At 54.4% G+C, this 19,016-nt stretch overlaps 1 protein-coding gene across 3 annotated transcripts; it reads left to right on the forward strand.

The window, feature by feature from the left end:
- Nucleotides 1-245: 245 nt before the first annotated feature.
- On the forward strand, nt 246-14,096 carry LDB1 (LIM domain binding 1). 3 transcript variants are annotated; one of them, XM_028098654.2, is made up of 11 exons: nt 246-596; nt 9,058-9,160; nt 9,285-9,329; nt 9,441-9,516; nt 9,640-9,742; nt 9,915-10,087; nt 10,551-10,673; nt 10,914-10,997; nt 11,083-11,206; nt 11,408-11,550; nt 12,238-14,096. In XM_028098654.2, exons 1-11 carry the CDS (start codon nt 572-574, stop codon nt 12,466-12,468), a joined length of 1,230 nt encoding a protein of 409 aa, XP_027954455.1. In that variant the 5' UTR covers nt 246-571; the 3' UTR covers nt 12,469-14,096. The 3 variants fall into 3 exon arrangements, with proteins under 3 accessions (XP_027954455.1, XP_027954454.1, XP_027954456.1); XM_028098653.2 differs by having other exon boundaries at nt 407-596; nt 11,408-11,556; XM_028098655.2 differs by lacking the exon at nt 246-596 and adding an exon at nt 6,334-6,528 and having other exon boundaries at nt 11,408-11,556.
- Nucleotides 14,097-19,016: the final 4,920 nt, after the last annotated feature.

The following is a 19,016-nucleotide window of genomic DNA, read 5'->3' on the forward strand; positions in this document are numbered from 1 at the left end:
AAGCTGCGTCACATGCAGGCCGTTCCCTGAATGCTCGCGGCCCCTCGCCGCCCGCCCGCCGCGCGGCGCACGCACGTCGTCGCTCGCTGCGCGCTCGCTCGGGTCACTTTGACACGGCTCTCCCCTCCCACTAGCAGGCAATTAGCATATTAATAAAGCCCGGCCCAGCCCGGCTGGGGCTGGAGAGCGGGCGCCTACGACTGCGAGAGCGTGAGCGAACGCGGGAGGGAGAGGGGGCGAGAGGCGGCGGCGTTGGCGGCGGGGAGGGCGGCGGGAGCGCACAGACACGCACACGCACACGCGCACACACGGACACACACTCCGGAGACGCACACCCGCGCGCACACACGCAGAGGCAGCTCGCCTTCCTGCCTGGCTTCCTTCCTGTCTGCTCCGCGCCTGACAGGCCCCTCGCTGCAGCCAGGGGCCGCCAGCACCGGGCCGAGGCCGGGCCGGGCCGGCGGCGAGGGCAGCGGGGCTGCGAGCGGCGGCGGCGGCTCATGCCCGGCCTGTCCCCGCGCGGGGCGGGCACCGTGACTCGGCTGGGCCCCCAGCGGCGGGCGATGTGAAGATGTCAGTGGGCTGTGCCTGTCCTGGTGAGTGGGGCGCGCGGCCGCCCGGCCCCTCCCTCCCAAGCCCTCCCGGCAGATCCCTCACCCCTTGTTTGGCGAGAACTTGTGCGGGGGGCGTCGATGGCATGGCGGAGGTCGGGGGCTGTGAGGGGTATGCGGGGCCTTAGTCCGGGGGAGGTCTCTCCTCAGATGCAAATGCGCAGCCCAGAGGCATAGGAGGGGGTGCTAGGGGTAGTCTATCTGTCTGTGGTGTGTGTGTGTCTTGTGTGTTTTGGTGGGGGAGGCTAATTGAGGAGAGCTTTGGGGGGCTGAAATTCCCAGAATTCCAGGGTGTTAGCCAATCAGAAGTGAGTCTGGACTTTTGACCCCCCCCAGGTCATCATAGAGTTGTGATTGGCTGGTTTAGGTTGCCCCCCCTTCCCTGCTGCCTATTCCCCTCTTACTTTTCCTGTGATACCCCCCTCCAGGCTGTTTCTGAGGCCTGTGTTTGTGGGGAGGGTTTGATTGGGGCCCATCTTGTCCCCCTCCTCCAAATTTTCCTGCCTGTTGCCAGGGAAGGTTAGCCCTCCCGAGGGACAGGAGGTACTCTGGGGAAGGGGCGCAGATAATTGGGCCCTCGGGGTCTGGCATCTCCACCCTGGTGGGAGGGGGAATGTGGCAGCTCCAAAGAGTGATTTGTGGGAGTCGAGTTCAGGGGAGCAATACTAGACCCCAAAGTGAGAACTTGGGAGAGGACTCAGGCCCAGATCCCTGTCTCCCCAAAACACTTATCAGCTCTTGCTGGTGAAAACCTGGGTCTGAGTTCTTTCCTGGAGAGGGGGAGGGCTCTACCTCACTGCCAGGAGAAAAGAGAGAGGCTATGTGACTGGAGACTTAGTCTTCAGAGGGCCTCAGAACACTGTCTTTCCTCATTCTCAGGATTCTGGGTTCTTGAATTATGTGCAGGACCTCCTCTTGTCCCAGGCCGGAGTTAGCTTTCTTCTGAAAGTCAGGTGTCCCAGAATCTAGTTTGGTTTGGATCCTTTGCTTCTGCACATGCCCCGTTCTCTTGGGAGCCCCATACTTCACAACTGAACCCCCAGTACACGCAAACAACACACACAAACATATACACACAATCCCCAAGGGGAGCTGCCAGTGCGGAAGCTTCCTTGAAAATCATGTGACAGGCCAGGCTGGGCTGGGCACACATTTAAAGTGCCTGGTGAGGCTGACGTTAAAGGGGCATGGGGCCCTTAAGGGAGGGAGGACTAGTAGAGAAAGCCTGAGGATCCTGGAATATCCGGGTGTGGGAACCCCGGCTCCTGCTGCAGAGGGTGGGGGAGAGGAGGAGAGGGAAGAGCTCGCCAAGCTGGAATCCTGCCTGGCCCCATCATTCCTCCTCCTACCAGCTTGGTGTGCGTGTTTATATGTGTATTTTCTTTATAGTTGCCCTATGCTGGGTACCTATTCAGATCCATCCAAATTGTGAGTCCTCCCCATGGCCTTCATCCTCCATCACCACACATGAACTTAGCAGAAACTAAGGCTCTGAACAAGCTAGAGGGCTGAGTCTTAAATTTTAATTGTTAGTTACTACAAATAGTGGGTAGGAGGTAGGTATGGAAGGGTTGTCAGGCTGGAGGTAGATGAGAGGTTGGTCCTAAAGTTGAGGCAGGGTGCTGGGTCCAGTAGGAGAAAGGATAGACTCCCCCTCAGTTTCCCTGGGAGCAGCATGGGGACAGGAAGAGGACCCATGCACAGGGGTGTGTGAGGGGGGACAGCTTCAGTCAGTGCCCCAAAAGACATGTTCCTTTTGTGTGTCTGGGTGGCCTGGCTGGAGGAAAGGGGGGCAAAAGATGGCCAAGAGTGGGGAGTTTTTTTTCCTTGAATGTGAAGAAGTCATGGATTGATGCCACAGAGAGTGGGTGGAGGTTAGACTTCAAGGAGAACCAAATGGGGGAGGGCCTGAGAGTGGCCAGGGGCTGGGGAATGTTAGGAGTTGGAGTAAGGGAGGGGACCAGGCTTGTATGGATGGGTGGGAGCACATGGTTGAATACAAGGGCATCATGGCAGCTTGTACAGTCCAGGCCCAAAGACCCCCCCCCCCACTTGAGCAGGCCTGGGGTGGGGGCCGAGGCGCCCTGGCAGGCCGCCTGCCTGCTGCCTGCCTGCCTGTCTGAGTCTCTCCTTTGTGCTCTGCTGTCTCCCGGCTCCTCCTCCCCCAGCCCAGCAGAGACAGCACATGCCCCACACATGTGACTGAGGGAAGCCAGAGCACACGCAGACCCACACACACGCAAACGCGGAAGGAAACACCACAAGATAGAGACACACACACACACACACACACACACACACACACACACACACGCCCCTACCCCTCCCCCCCAGCTCCCATAGTGCTTCTGGGGTAGGTAGTAGCTTCTGAAGCTTTGGTCAGGAGCAGGGAGAACCTCTGCTAAGGGGCATCACCGGCACAGGGCAGGTTGCTGAGGGAGCCAGGGCCTGTCTGGGGCAGCATGTGGCTCAGAAGGGTTAAGGCAGGGAGGAGTAGGGGGAGGGGAGGAGGCAGCAGTGGTGGCGGCTGGGAGCCAGGAGAGGAGGATGGCAGAGCGCCAGGCCAACGGGAGGCCGGGCACAGACAAAGGAAGGGGGGCAGGCACACTGGAGGCCTGGGTCAGGGAGCCCCAGGGGCCCGGGCAGGGGGCAGTGCTGGTACCTTATCCTGTGGGTTGGGACAGGCTGCTGCCCTTCAGAGTTGCACCTCCAGGACGGGTACTTTTCCTCTTCTCTCCTTCATCACCTTTGTCATTTGCTGCTCCCTGCTTTCTCCCCACTGCCCCGCTCTCCGCACCACCAATTTTAGGGCCTTCTAACTCCGACTTGCTTTCTTTAGCTGAACCTCTTCTGCTTCTGTGCGAGTGGGGGAATTAAGCCAGAACTGAGAGAGGAGCAGACTTGCTAGAGAACGGGAACCAGGAGCAGGACCCCTTTTTGAGTGATGGGCCAGAGTCCTGATACATCTCGGTATTTTAGGAGCCTTTCTTTCCAAAATTTGAGGAGACAAACTGGGTGCGGGTTCTGAGCTCTAAACTGGGGGCAGAAGCCAGAGCACACACCCGTCCCTCTTCCTCATGTAGACAGTCATTTGGGGCCTGGAGTGGCCATTCCTTGGAGCGGGAAGGGAATAGAAATGGCTGCAGTGCCCCAGGGCTGGGCTTGTATGAGTGGGATTAGAAGTCCAGGGTTCCAGTTCAGGCCCTCCTGTCTCACTGTAATCTGTTCAAATTAGCATCATATTTGGCCCTGTAGTCAGTAAGGATCTCTTGAGGTACTGCCTATAAATGCACTTTGGAAAGTTTTTTTTTTTTTTAAAGATTTTATTTATTTATTTGACAGAGAGAGAGATAGCGAGAGCAGGAACACAAGCAGGGGGAGTGGGAGAGGGAGAAGCAGGCTTCCCGCGGAGCAGGGAGCCTGATGCGGGGCTCGATCCCAGGACCCTGGGATCATGACCTGAGCTGAAGGCAGACGCTTAACGACTGAGCCACCCAGGTGCCCGCACTTTGGAAGGTTTAAAAGCAGAAACAAATGACAGGAATTGTCCTGTCAGTAGGGGAGAAGTGTGACCATCTCAGAGTTGGGCTGCTAATTTGGGAGTCAATGGAATATTTCAATTCCTGGTGGTAGGCAGTATGTTGCAGGGTCTGGCTGAATGTCACAGATTTCAATATATTTGTGAAAGCTGGAGCATATCATATGGTCAGACCATGAAGGAGAATGGTATGCAGGTTTCAGGAAGGTGGTTTATGGAGTAAGTCCCTGGTAACAAAAGGTCAGGATGTGTATGTAATAGTCTGTCACAGGTTCTGGGGCTATAATGCAGTTTGGGTGTGTGTATTGGGGTCAAAGGGCATGTGTCACAGGTCCCAGTGTGTACAGAAGTCAGCTGTCATAGACTGTGTGTGTGTGTGTGTGTGTGTGTGTGTGTGTGTCCTGGGTTTGGGTTTATTTAGCATTTGAGGTATGTGGCAGCTTGAAGTGTGTATCAGGTTCTGATTTATGTGAAAGTAAGTTGTGTTATTTATGTGTGGAGGATGTTCACGGAGCCAGGTGCAGTATTATTGCACAGTCAACCAGTGTGTTCGTCATGAGAAATCTTGCTGTGGGGCTGTGTGAATGTGGTTGTGGGGGCAGGGCAGGGAATAAGGAGCAGAGACTCAAATTGCAAAGCAGTCGGAGGTTTGTATGGCTACCCCTGCGCGCGCGCATATGTTTCCTTTTTCCTGTCTGTCCAGGTAGTAGGGCCTGGACCACCACCCGTTTGTTTGTTTGTATGTATGTATTTATTTATTTATTTAAGATTTAATTTTTTATTTGACAGAGACACAGTGAGAGAGGGAACACAAGCAGGGGGAATGGGAGAGGGAGAAGCAGGCTTCCTGCGGAGCAGGGAACCCGATGCGGGGCTCGATCCCAGGATGCTGGGATCGTGACCTGAGCCTGGGATCATGACCTGAGCCGAAGGCAGATGCTGAGCCGAAGGCAGATGCTTAACGGCTGAGCCACCCAGGCGGCCCACTACCCAAGTTTTAGAAACACCTACTCTCTTGGGATTTCCCCCTTGCATTGGAGAACAGACCCTACTTCAGTAACCATATACCACTTTTTCCCTGGGATGGGGGAGCAGACTAGGTCCTTTCTGGGGCCCTTGGATGGGCAGATTGGCCTTCCCTAGCTGTGACAGGGCCTCTTTCCCTTGCACCCACGAGACTCTGGTGGTGGGGGTTAGGGAAGGGAGTTAGGAACTTAGCTGGGTTGGGGACAGGGAGACTGGAGTGTCCCTCTCCCTCCAATCACTGTTTACCTGCAGAAGCAGAGTGTGTCTCTGTCAAAAATAACCCCCTGGAGGCTCCCCCCAGCTGCTCTGGGATTTCACCAGGGGCGGAAGCCCAGGGTGGCAGCTCCGGCCAGCTTTCCAACCTGAGAGATCACAGTGGAGAGGAAGAGAGATTTGGGGGATGTTAGGGAGGCAGTTTGAAGATGCTGGGAGTCTCCAGAGAGGAGAGCACCCTTCTCCATCCCTGCCAGTGGCTCCGGCTGGCCTGCTCACCCCTGAGCATCAGGCTGGGGGCTGGGGGCATTTCAATTCCTGGCCCCACACACCTCCCCTCCATCCAGGTCTCTCCAGGTCCAATCTGATCTGTCTCCATCTCTCCCTCTCGCCTCTCTCGGTCTCTGTCTCTCTTTTGTTTTTCTCAGCAGTCCTCCCTGCCTGCCTCCGTCTCTCCCTCCCTCCTCCCTCTCTCCCTCTTCCTCTTTCCTCGCAGGGAGGGGGCGGGGCCGGTGGGGGCAGCTCCACCCTCCGCCCGCCCTGGGGCCTCATTCTGAGAGAGGCTCGGAGATCGGAGAGCGAGCGGAGGGAGGGATAGAGAGGGAGAAAAGGAAGGGAGCCGGCGGGCGCTGCGTGTGTCTGTGCGTGTGCAAGTGTGAGTGAGTGTGAGTGCCGGGCCCTGCCTCTCCTGGTGCCCCCGCGGAGGGGCCTACTGGCCTGGGGAGGGCGGGCGGGCTGCTTGGAGGCAGAGGCAGCGAGAGGCGGCGGCGGGGAGAGCCGAGGAGGAGGAGGAGGAGGAGAGGAAAGAGCGGAGCAGCCATTGTTGAGGGAAACCTTGCAAACAAAGAAGGCTCCGGACTCCCCGCGGCCCCCCGCCCCCCAGGCCGGCCCCCTGGCCCCCAGCCCCTGGCCCAGTGGCCATTGTAACTTTCCCCCGGGGCTGTGGCCGCCGCGGGGCTGGCCGAGGCTGTGCGTGCGAGTCTTTGTGCGGCCCGCGGAGTGGAGCTCCCAGCCAGGCCTGCCTGTCCCACTCGGGACATGAGCGGCTGAAGTTGGCCCCCTCAGTCCTCACCCCTGCCAAGGCCCCTCTGGGCTTCCAGCCGCTCCCCGCACCTCTCCTGGCCCCCTCAGTTCTCCCAGGTAAGTCTGGGCACCCTGCAAGCCTTTTGGGGGTGGGTGGAAGATCCTGGATCTGGCCCTGGCCTGGTATGCTAGCTGGGGGAGAGGTGCCCCAGCTCAGAGAGGCCAGGGCTCTCAGGCCTGCTGACCTGTGTCAGCCCCCAAAGGGAGGGGCCCTGCCCTCAGGTCAGGCTGGTTACCATGGAAATGCCCAGCTGGAGGTTCCCCCCTCAGCCCCAGGATGCAGCTCCCATCCTGAGAAAACTTTACTAGTGCTGGGCTCTTCCTCTCTTCTTCCTCCTCCTAAGGGCTCCCAGATTGCTAGAGGTTGTGTGTGTTGGTGGGGGCTATGTCTGACTCCAAGGCTAATGACACATCCCCTTCACCCCCACCCCCACTTTGCTCCCTCTACCCCTGCTGCTGGGGACAGGCAGCAACAGGGACAGATGGTCTGGGTGATGTTCCCTCCCCTTCTCACTCCCAAGCCCTTGTGCTGGGGCTACTGGGAGTTGCTATGGCTCCAAAGAGATGCTGAGTGTTTGTGTCCATTCACTGGAGGTGTAAATAGAGGCCTTAGAGCTTTGAGCTTCAGCTCTTCAGAACTGGTACCCAGCCCCAGGCAATGTCTGCCAGGTCTCTGGTGAGAGAAATTGAAGCTCTGAAACTTTTTTCAAAATTAGAGAGGATCCAAGTGTGCTGCCTCTCTTCTCCTGAGGGTCTTGAGCTGACACATTTCTCCAAGTAACCCTGAAACTGTGGGGCAGGGGCGGTGATGCTTTTGGGGAAAGGATGGCCTCATTAGGGGGCAGGGGAGGTCTCATAATCTAGACTCTTGGGTTCATTGGCCAGACCTGGCCTTTGGTAGGCTCTGGGAGCTGGGGCCTCCTACGTGGCCTTAGTCTACCTGTCTACGGAGTGGGAGACTGTCTCTTTCCTAAGGATACAGGTTCCTCATTCAGTCCAGACTGGCATGTGAAGGCTGTGTGATGTGCTGGGGGCATGTGGATGTGGCCTGTGAGAGATCGTGCATGGAGCAAGGGCCTGTTGCAGGCACCTTGATCCTGCCTGGGGCTGCTGGGTTCCAGCTCTTGCTAGGCAAGTCAGGGCGAGCTGAGGGTGGAAGCCTGCTAGGCAGGATGAGGCACACGTGTGTACAGGCACATACAGGCTCTGAGTCTTGGCACCCTCAGGAACTGTGTAGTGTAGGCCCCTCTGGGACGCTCCTTTGCCCATATTGTGAGGAGGGGGCCCTGGAGACATAATTAAATGATGCATGTTGGCACAGGGTCTTCTTTTGTCTCTTCTCCCTGAGGAACAAGATAGATTTTGTATCTAATTTGGGGAGGGGGCTTAGATACAGCCAATATGGTCACCCTTCCAAATGCAATCAAGTTTTGGGGATGCCTGTAAGCACCTGTGAGTGGGGCTAGGACCTTTGTTGCTGTGCCTCAGTTTCCCCTCCTTTCTGGTTGGGTGGGGGAAGATAGGATTGCAGGGGTGCCTGGTTCATACCCAACTATGAATGTAATACTTCCAAGAAACAGTACACCAGGGACAGTGTGCTGCCCATTAAGGTGGATAGGGGACATGTGTGCCCATGCACAGAGACACATAAGCAGAGACCTCTGTCCTAGACTGAGCCCCCTGGAACCTACGTTCCTTCCCAGGCCTAGGTTTGTAAATAGAGTGGAATCCACTGGAAGCCTGTCTATCTCCCTTCCCCACTGCAAGTCTCAGAAATGAAAGGAGGTTGAGGCTTTGGGTTTCTGGTTTGGAGACAATACTAGACCCATGGTGGGTGTGGGGGAGGGGGCTGGGCTGATAAGGGAGAGGCCGTTGGTGGGGGAGGCAGAAAGTCCAACTGGTTATCTGGTGGGAGGCACCCAGCAGGCACCCACTCCCCTTTATCTTTCTATCCCCTGTCCTCCTGAGACCCTGGGGGTGGAGGAAGGGCAGGGAGTTGGCAACCGCCGCCCCCCCCCCCCCCCCCCCGTTTCCCCTCCTCCAGCTTGGTCTCCAGAGGGCAATAGAGGGGTGTAAATACTACAGGATGTGGGAATCAGATCTAGGCTCAAGTCCTAGCTCTGCCAGTTACTAGCTCTATCATCTTGGCAAGTCCCCTTGAGCTTTCCGTTGCCTCATCTGTAAAATGGGGATTTTATAGTTGACCCTGCTACCTCACAAGGTGGTTGTGATTGAACAATATGATACAGGTAGAAGGGGGATTTATCAAAATTAGATTCTAGTGTTTGGATATTCATTTATTCTATGGTATTGACATTTCCCAGCTTCAGTTCTCTTATCCAGGCTTCAGCCACATGAAGAAATGGGGTCTTGGGTATTAGGGCTGAGTACTTCTAGTTTCATGGTAAAACAAAATTGAAGCTTGATTTAGAAGCAGAGGTAGGTAGGTGTTCCTTAGGGTCATCCCCCTCCCCTAGTCCACCCACTCTGGGGGCTCTGGAAGACCAGTCCCTGTCCACACAGTCTAGGAGACTTCCAGGAAAGATCCTTGGGACTCAGGGGACCCCTTCTTCCTTTGCCTTCTAGGTTGTTCCTCAAAGTCATTCAAGCTGTACTCACCGAAGGAGCCCCCGAACGGCAACGCCTTCCCTCCCTTCCATCCCGGCACCATGCTAGATCGGGATGTGGGGTGAGTCTTACCCACTTCCCATCTCTTCTTCAGATGGGATCCTGCCTGAAAAGGGGGAGGGAGTGACACTCCCTAATAATTCCTGTCTTCCACCCCCATTCTCATAGCCTCTTCCCTTACACAGCCCAACTCCCATGTACCCGCCTACATACCTGGAGCCTGGGATTGGGTAAGTGGAGTCCAGTGAGGAAGAAGGTGCTTTCCATTATATGGGTGAAGGCAGAAGTGGGGGGGTGGGGAGGCTCTTTTCCTACTGACCTCCCTTCTTCACTTCCCCCAGGAGGCACACACCATATGGCAACCAAACTGACTACAGAATATTTGAGCTTAACAAGCGGCTTCAAAACTGGACAGAGGTATGGCCAGGGGAAAAGGGCTGGGAGGGGGAGGACCACCTGGGAACCCCTGTGGGGTGTCTTCTGACACACACACACACACACACACACACACACACAAACATCCCGCCCTGTGCTCCTTAGGAGTGTGACAATCTCTGGTGGGATGCTTTCACAACTGAGTTCTTTGAGGATGATGCCATGTTAACCATCACTTTCTGCCTGGAGGATGGACCAAAGAGATATAGTGAGTGGCCTCTGGGGGTCCTGCTGGTTCTGCTGTGAGAGTAATACCTTCTGTGTCCATCTAAGGACTGGGAGTAGGTATTTGTCTCTGGGGATCTGTTTTGGCAATGATGGCATCTGTCTGACCCCTTTGGAGGTCCTTCTGTTCTATTGAGTTTGTCCCATCTCTACAGCCATTGGCCGGACCTTGATCCCACGCTACTTCCGCAGCATCTTTGAAGGGGGTGCTACGGAGCTGTACTATGTGCTTAAGCATCCCAAGGAGGCATTCCACAGCAACTTTGTGTCCCTCGACTGTGACCAAGGCAGCATGGTGACCCAGCACGGCAAACCCATGTTCACCCAGGTCAGCAGCCCAGCTGGATGTGGAACACTGAAGCACCTGGGTTTGATTCCCCTCCTTTCTCCCAAAGTACTCAGCTGTTCCCCAGGGAGGCAAAACAGGAAGTGGCAAGACGAGAAGGGAGGGCAGGCATGCTACAGCATCCATCAAACATTTACTGAGTTTGTACATGACGGTTTTCTGGGCTGCAGGGGTATACCAGTGAAAGAGTTTGTAGCAGATGAGTGTATCACTAGCTACTTGGGAAGAGGACAAGGGTGTGTTCAACATTTCTACTGTGTGTGTGTGTGTGTAAGGGCCAGGCTTGTGACAGGTGTATGAGGGAATGGTCTTTGTTAGTTATGCACCCAGATTTATGGGCAGATGGCAGAAGTGTATTCAGTGGGAGAGTTGTGACCAAACAGGAGAACAGGTATACTTTCAAGTACGTGGGGAGGGGGCTGAGATGTGACAAGCTTGTCTCCAGGTGTGTGTGGAGGGCCGGTTGTACCTAGAGTTCATGTTTGACGACATGATGCGGATAAAGACGTGGCACTTCAGCATCCGGCAGCACCGAGAGCTCATCCCCCGCAGCATCCTTGCCATGCATGTGAGTTGTGGGCAGGACCCAAGCTGCAGGGGTTGAGGGCAGGCACTGGGAAGGGTGGATGGCACAAGGTCTGCCATTTCTTGACCGTGACCTCAGACAGAGAGTTGGAGTATCTCCGTCTGAAAAATGGGTTTCATAAGAGCCCCTCTTCTCTCTCAGGAATGTCATGAGGCTCAGGTGATAGGTCAGGTGAGCAGATGCAACCCAGGTGCTAGTGTTCTGTTCTTTCTCTTCACCTAGGCCCAGGACCCCCAGATGTTGGATCAGCTCTCCAAAAATATCACCCGGTGTGGGCTGTCCAATTCCACTCTCAACTACCTCCGAGTGAGTCCTTGACCATCCGGTTTCTGCCCCCATCCCATTTGGTGTCAGCTCCCCCCTGACAAGCCACCTCCTGGTCTCCCCTCAGCTCTGTGTGATACTCGAGCCCATGCAGGAGCTCATGTCCCGTCACAAGACCTACAGCCTCAGCCCCCGTGACTGCCTCAAGACCTGCCTTTTCCAGAAGTGGCAGCGCATGGTAGCACCCCCCGGTGAGTGCCTTCCACCTGCCCCTGCTCTTACCGGGGTGTGGTGACGCTCCCCAGCGCTGGTTCTCTCTCCTCATGAAGTCCTTTCCTTGCTCTTGGGTTCGTGAGATTGGGGTCGGGGTAGGCTCAGGCTCTCTAGGGGCCAGAATGGGGCACAAGGGACCCGAGGTCTTGCCCCTCCTGAATCTCCTTTCCCTGGTATAGCGGAGCCCGCGCGGCAGCAGCCCAGCAAGCGGCGGAAACGAAAGATGTCAGGGGGCAGCACCATGAGCTCGGGGGGTGGCAACGCCAACAACAGCAACAGCAAGAAGAAAAGCCCAGCCAGCACCTTCGCCCTCTCCAGCCAGGTACCTGTAAGCATCTCGGCTTTCTTCTCTCTTCTGGGCTGCCCTACTGCTGACCCCTAACCCTTGACCCTGTCCCAGCCTGAGCTCACTAGCAGGCATAGAAGCAAAGAGAGTTTTTCCTGGTGTGCTCTGCCAGCGTGGGCTGGCTCCTGTCACTGATGAGAGTCCTTGTCAGTCATGTGCCATGGTTGTGATCACAGACTCAGACAGAACATAGGACATAAAGGGACAGGGACAGCCGTGATAACGCGGATGTTCAGGAGAGATAGCTTAGAGGCCCACCCACCATCGGATACACACACACTGACAGAGGGACACGTGAATTTGAACGTGTGCGAATCTAGAATACGCACATAATGCACAGGCACACGCTTTCCCCATTCGGTGGTTTTTTTTTCTCCGCCTCCTAAACAGGAAGTTTAGGAGCCCCCTGAAGTTTGGGGGATATGAACTAGGGAGCGAGGGGAGTAGACTGACTTCTCCTAGAATCTAGTGTCTGTGATGCTCTGCAGTCCTTCAGTAGGAAGGATTCCAGGGACTGAGGGTGTCAGAGGAGTTGGGGTTCTCAGTTCGGGGGAGAAGGGGTTGGGGGCGTTGAATGTCCGGGGTGGGTACTGGGGCTGTCTGCTGCCCTGGGCCGGGCGAGCCCCTGCCCCGATTATGTTTGGGGACCTCCGCCACTCTCAGGATGTGATGGTGGTGGGGGAGCCCACCCTGATGGGCGGGGAGTTCGGGGACGAGGACGAGAGGCTCATCACCCGGCTGGAGAACACCCAGTTTGACGCGGCCAACGGCATTGACGACGAGGACAGCTTTAACAACTCCCCCGCCCTGGGCGCCAACAGCCCCTGGAACAGCAAGCCTCCATCCAGCCAAGAAAGCAAATCGGAGAACCCCACGTCACAGGCCTCCCAGTAAAGGCCTTGCCACGGCCACCCAGTGCTCTGCCTGCCTGCCCCACCCCTCGCAGCCCCAGGGAGCAGAAGACGGAATGAAGAGACTGCGCATCTACAATGGGTAGCCTCCATCCACCCACTTCAGGGAGGAACTGGACTCACCGGGGGCAGGTGCCAAGATTTGCCCCCCAGTGGCCCTGGGCTGGGCCTGGCCTCTGCAGAGCCTTTTGGGGGGAAGGGGGTGCTCATGTGGATGCCTGCGTGGACCCTGGGCCTCTCAGAGATGTCCTGACCACCCCCAGGGCATTCGCCTCCATCTTCACCCTGGGTTCTGGGTTCCGCATCCTCCTGATTCCAGCCCCTTCAAGCCTGGGGTGGGCTATCCCACAGCCCCTAGGGACTTAAAGTTATGGGGCTTGGTTGAGTGCCCCTTTCCTAAACCTTCCCCTAGGTGGCTGGTAGTAGAGGGGTAAAGCTCTGGCTCCTCCCTGCAGCCACCTATCCCAGCTCCCACGTTTTTTAAAAAATAATATTATTAAAAATGTAAGTTTAAAAAAAAAATCACTCATGTACCCCCTCTTCCCCTTATTAAAAAGTCCAGCTACCTCCCTACTGGCAGATGTGGGGCTTAGGGCCCAGGTGTGGAGGTGAGTGTGGGGTAGGGGGGTACGTATTACCATTTTATACAGTTTGAGAGCTTCAGACCAAGGAGATTCTTTATCATCTCTCTTCCCCTTTCCTCTGGGGTGACTGGAGCTGGGGAAGGCATGCCTTGGGGTAGGGGGCCATTGATGGCCTCATCTTTGTGACAAGCCCCTGCTGTTGTCCGTTTCCCCATCCTCCAGGACTCTGGCCTGCTGTCCTGGTGCTTGTGACCCCCACTACCCCACCCCCAGCCCTGTCCCCCATGGCGTGTATATTCTTTACAAGTCCTCCACTAGAGCAGCTATCTTGGATGAGGGGACGGGAGGCTCCCTCCCTTAGGAAGTGTGGCAGGAAGGGAGCGCCTTGTTGGTCACTGTGTTTCGTTTTGTCTCAGCTGGGCTGGCATGGGAGGAGGGGGAGGGGCTCATCCAGTCTCCCCAGTACTCTCTTCCCCCCAACTCCTCAGACTGTGTACCTAGTCCTCCCCTGTCCTCCAAAGAGGGGAAGGAGCCATGGAGGATGTCCCAGCTCTAAGCCCATGTGGGAGCAATAGACCTCTGTTCCCCAGCTGAAGTAAAGAGTCTTCATCTCCAATGTCCCTTCCATCCCCTTCCCCATAGAAAGGAGGGGGGAAGCAGCCAGGATCCTCAGCTCTGTTTCACAGTTGGACACTCGGAGGCTCTGGGCCCAGGGTGAGGCCAGGAGTAGGGTCCCCATGGGTCTGGGCCCAGCTCTATGGCTTCTCTGCCTTTTCCTGTGGCCAGTTCCAGAAGTGTTAGCACCACCTCTCTCCCCTACTCTTCCTTCTGGATTCTGGGGTCCCCCACACCCAGTTTCCTTCACTCCAGCTGCCACTGTTGGGAGGGTATTGTGTCGAGCTGAGGGAAGGGGTGGGGAAGATGGATATCCCACCCCAAATGTAATGCCTTTTTTTTTTTTTTTTTTTTTTTTTGGGCCATTTGAGTCATGTATGGTACTGATCAATAAAGAGACTTTTTGGTTTGAGAGTGTTGTCTTGGTTGGTCATTGATGCCTAAGAACAACTCAGTCCCAAGCAGTCTTTCCCTCCCTCCTTCCTATAGTCCCTAAAACAAGTTATTAGGAAGGAGGTAGGAATATGTTTGTGGATCCCCCTTCAGTCTCATCTTTTCCCCTCACTCTTCTGCCATTGCTCCTCCTGTCCCAGACTGGCCCTCTCTCCCTCAAAAGTTGACTCCCTCCCCTGGGACAATTATTCCTCACCCCCAACTGCCATGGGGCTGCCAGACAGATGGCCTTCCTGAGGCAGGTTTCCTGGGATGGAAGGCCCTGGATCAGACTGTTGGGGGAGGGGGAGGGGTCCTTGCCTAGGCTTGGGTTGGAGGAGCTTTGAGTGGTTAGAATGACTGGGAGACTTGGTCCTGTTTTTGTCAGTGAGGTTCCTGCCCCTACCCAGCCTCCAGCCTACCAGCCCAGCTGAGCTCTCTGAGCTAGCATCCCCTGGTGTTAGGTCCTGGGTGGGGAAGTAAGAGAGTAGCTGGATTGTTTGTCCGCTTGCTGACTTTGGGTGGGGACATGGAGGAGGATGCCTGAGTGCAATTGCTAGGGGCAGCCTGAAGCTCCTTAGGTAGAAGAACAGCGTGCTTTTTAAACTCCTTTCCAGGTGGTGACTCCTCCCAAGTCCCCTTCTCTCTTCTCTCCCACCATTAAAGAAGATTGGCAAGATAGGGAGACCCTGCTCTAGGTTGGGGATGGGATCTTAGCACCTACAATTCCTCTGCCCAGACTATTTTCATCCCAAAAGGGGGAACCTGGCCTCTCAGACTATTCCCCCACTAAAGTCTTTGGATTTGAAGTAGCCTCATAGACCTGTACCTCTACTCTCACCTCCCCAGCTGGCAGGAAGAAACCAGAGGAAAGGACTGCATGGCCCTTCCCACCCCCTCTCCAATCCATATAGTTATCTTGGCCCGTCTTCCTCCAGCCCAGCTCCTCACTGCCCATTGCCTCAGGACCCCAACCCCTGCATTGGTGCACATGCCCACTTCATTCTGCTGCAGGCCTGACCTGATGGACATTTACCAGCCAGCTGCTACCACCAACTCACCCTGGGAGTGCTAGGTAACATTGATCTGCAGTGTGTCCGCATTCGGAACTAGGTGTTTGTACATCTGGCTTTCCTGCCTGTCTGCCAGTGTGTATATGTGTATGTGACTGTCGGGCTGGGAGAGGGCTTGGATAGGGGTATGTAAGGGCACGTTGCATGTGTGAATATGTATGTAGGCTTTTCTGTGCATTGGATTATGGGATGTGTCTTGGATTTATTTGTTCATTGAGCCCTTTCTAGGTGCCAGGCCTAACTCTAGGTGCTAGAGATGCAGTACTGAACAAAGCAGAGCAGGCACGACTGCTGGGTGTGAATGGGAGGCTACAAGTACGGAAATGAGGGTATGTTGTTGAATGCATGGCTTGGCAGTATTGTGTTATGGGGCTGCTGCACCAGCGATTGTGTGACAAAGTTGCAGGTTCATATCCTCTGTGTGTGAGTGTGTGTTTTGGAAGAGGCAGTGGTCATGGGAAGAGGTAGATTGCCAGGCCTGGACTCTGCCCTTCTTGGGGGAAGGCAGTGAGCCAGAGAGACAGGGGAACCCACTTTTTGAACTCAGGAAGCATAGTGGCCAGCGACTTCCTCTGGAGCCCTAGATCTGACTCCTCCCTGTTTGCCACAGCAGCCCCTCTGGGGAAGGCCCTTAGTCTGGAGGAATTGCTAGGGTGGGACCCGGGGGGGGGGGGGGGGGAGGGAAAGTCCCTTCAAGGCCCAGCCCCAGGCCCCAGCATGATGCTGAAAAGTTTGATTCAGCCCAACTGTGTACCCCAGCCAGCCCCAGTGCAAAGACACAGGCCCTCAACCCCCAGACCCCGAGATCAGCCTGAGCCAAGCTCCTTCCCTGTGTTTCTATTCTAGCTCAATCCAGCCTGACCTCCAGCCCATTTCTTAGGAATTCCAGCACAACCTCCAGCACCTCTTTTTATTTTTATTTTTTTTAAAGATTTTATTTATTTATTTTGACAGAAAGACACAGCAAGAGAGGGAACACAAGCGGGGGGAGTGGGAAGAGGGAGAAGCAGGCTCCCTGCTGAGCAGGGAGCCCGATTCCAGCACCTCTTTTATACTCTTAGCCTAATCCAGCCTGACCTCTCGCCCCTTCCCCAAAGGTAAGATTCCAGCCCAGCCAGACCAACCCAATTCAATCTGACCTCAAGTCCCTTACCGAAAGGTGAAAAGTTCTAAACTGCTCCCCCAGGACTTTCCCCTAACCCTTATTTCACAAAGTAGGGCCTTATCTTGGGGATTGGTAGAAGTTGAGGTGAGGGTACAGGATTGGAGCTACAGTCTGGGTGAAGGAGGATGGGCAGGGAAGGCAAGCAAAGGAGGAGCAAGAAGTGCTGAGAATGGCCCAGGAGTGTTCTGGGCCAGGCTGAAAGGAAGGGAGTATATAAAATGTTTTGAGTCAGCAGTCCAGTTCTAAGCTGAACTTCAAAGATGCTGGGTTTGACCCCTACTGGTCCCAGTTCCCCAGTATCCAGAATGCTTACAACTGTCTACCATGTGGCCACAGTCCCACCTCTCAGGACCCACCTCTGAGGCTCCTCCTCACCCACCCCCACCCTGAGGTCTTTGACCAATCGCAACAGGAAATGGGTGGGAGACTACACACCTGCCCTTCTTAGCCTGGAGAGTGGGGGAAGCTGGATAGGAATGGTGACCCACATCTCCAGGTTCCTATTCCAGCCTTGGGAAGGGTCCATTTTCCCACCAATTCCGGGACCCTTTTCCTGAAGTAGCCAAACCCTGGATTACTCCCCTCCTTGCTGCCCCACCAGCTCACCTCTGCAGGAGGAGAAACTAGAGACAGTCCCTGGAGAAAAATCCTAGAGAGGGTTGGGGGAGAAGAATCTTTTCACCATCACTCCCAAATAAGTAAGTAAGTCTGGAGAAGGTAAGCGTAATTTCTCTCCTTTTCCTTTAAAGATGTCAGGTGCACAGAATTAGATTAATCATAACTTTGGTTCATGACACGTTCTTTTCATTGTTCCATGCACAGGACACATTTATTTATTTATAATACTGTTATAATAACTCATTAACATAAAAACAAGGACCTTGGAAATAACAAATCTGTGATCCGTTCCCATCCCACTCCTCTCCCACCATTCCATCGTTCTTTTTTCCTTTTTATATATTTATCTTTGCTATATGTACAGATTTTCACCACTATCTGAAAGTAGAACATTCCCATGAAACCTGTAACAAAATGGTGTAAAGAAGCAATTACCAATAATTTATATGGAAAAATTTTTTGAGCATTCCCAGACTCAAAAAATAACCATTCAAGCTTTTTTAAAAAAGATTGATTGATTGATTGATTGATTGATTTAGTTATTTGAATGAGAGAGAGTCCTGAGCAGACTCTGCACTGAGCATGGAGCCGGATGTAGGGCTCAATCTCACAATCCTGAGATCATGACCTGAGCTGAAACCAAGAGTCAGATGCTTAATTGCGCCACCCAGGTGCCCCAAAAGTGAAAATCTTCTTCAGACTTTTTTCAGTTATTGAAAATAGGTACTAATGGAGGTCTTTCATAAAAGTGAAGTGGTTTAACGTGAAGGTTTTTTTTTTAACATGAACTTTTGAAAAGCGGGTGATACCTGTATTCCTAAAACTTTATTTTGGCGGTGGCGGGGCGGGGGCGCCTTGGTGGTTAAATCGGTGTGTTAAGGAAGGCCTCTCCGAGTTCTGTCAGTTAAGACATGAAGGGTGAGGAGTACGTTGCCAGGTGAAGAGCATAGGAAATAGGATTTCAGGTGGAGGAAACAGGTTCTGATGCCGGGAAATGCTTGGCAGTTTGGAAGGATAGAACACCAGTGGGATCTGAGTCTAGGGAGCGAGGGGAAATAGTCACAAGAAAGAGGCTAAGACCAGATGGGACAATACGGTGGTGTTGATGACGATGATGATGTTGTTAGCAGTTAACATCCATTCTGCCCCAGGTGTTGTGAGAAATCCCTTATATCAGTGATCTCATTAAAAGCTAACCACACTTCTGTGTTTAGGTGCTGTTATTATCTCCCACTAAAAGGAGAATGCTAACAGCCAGAAACTAAGGGGGAAAACTAAGGGCCAGGAGAGGCCAAGCAACTTGTCCAAGGTCATAGAGTCAGCAAGGATTTTGAATTTCATCCAAATGTAATGGGTTGTTGGGGTGCCTGGGTGGCTCAGTTCGTTAAGCATCTGCCTTCTGTTCGGGTCACGATCCTGCGGTCCTGGGATAAAGCCCTGTTTGGGTTTCCTGCTCAGCAGAGGTGTTGGCTTCTCCCTCTCCCTCTGCCCCTGCTCCTGTGCTCTCTTTCTCGCTCACTCTCTCTCTCAAATTAAAAAAAAAGTCTTGGGGCGCCTGGGTGGCTCAGTCGTTAAGCGTCTGCCTTTGGCTCAGGTCATGATCCCAGGGTCCTAGGATCGAGCCCCGCATTGGGCTCCCTGCTCTGCGGGGAGCCTGCTTCTCCCCCTCCCACTCCCCCTGCTTGTGTTCCCTTTCTCTGTCTCTCTCTGTCAAATAAATAAATAAATAAAATCTTAAAAAAAAAAAAACAAGTTTTAAATATAATGGGTTGTCACTAAAGGGTATAAGGCAAGTCACGATTAAGACCTGGTCCCTGCCCTCCAGAAACTCCCAGAGCAGGGGAAAGTCAGACCTGGCCACAATATGAGTAAAAAGCCTACATCAGGGAGTAGCATTACAAACCTGGCAAGTGCTGTAGACCGATAGAGAAATTTGTTTTGACCAGAGATCTGGGAAGGCTTCTTGCTGAAGGTGAAATCGGTTGTGACTGTTGAAGGGAGGGAGAGCTGTGGAAGGTGATTTTGGTGAGGACCTACAGACACT

This window comes from Eumetopias jubatus, unplaced genomic scaffold, assembly GCF_037043125.1.
Source record: "Eumetopias jubatus isolate StellerSeaLion01/CBP00866 unplaced genomic scaffold, mEumJub1_p1.0 scaffold_17, whole genome shotgun sequence".
Lineage (NCBI taxonomy): Eukaryota > Metazoa > Chordata > Mammalia > Carnivora > Otariidae > Eumetopias > Eumetopias jubatus.

Bases quoted from the DNA above. Each gene is read 5' to 3' on its own strand.
- LDB1 (XM_028098653.2), top strand. From the start codon at position 572: ATGTCAGTGGGCTGTGCCTGTCCTG. The intron at 10,088-10,550 runs GTCAGCAGCCCA...GCTTGTCTCCAG, and splicing joins GCAAACCCATGTTCACCCAG to GTGTGTGTGGAGGGCCGGTT. The intron at 10,674-10,913 runs GTGAGTTGTGGG...CTCTTCACCTAG, and splicing joins GCAGCATCCTTGCCATGCAT to GCCCAGGACCCCCAGATGTT.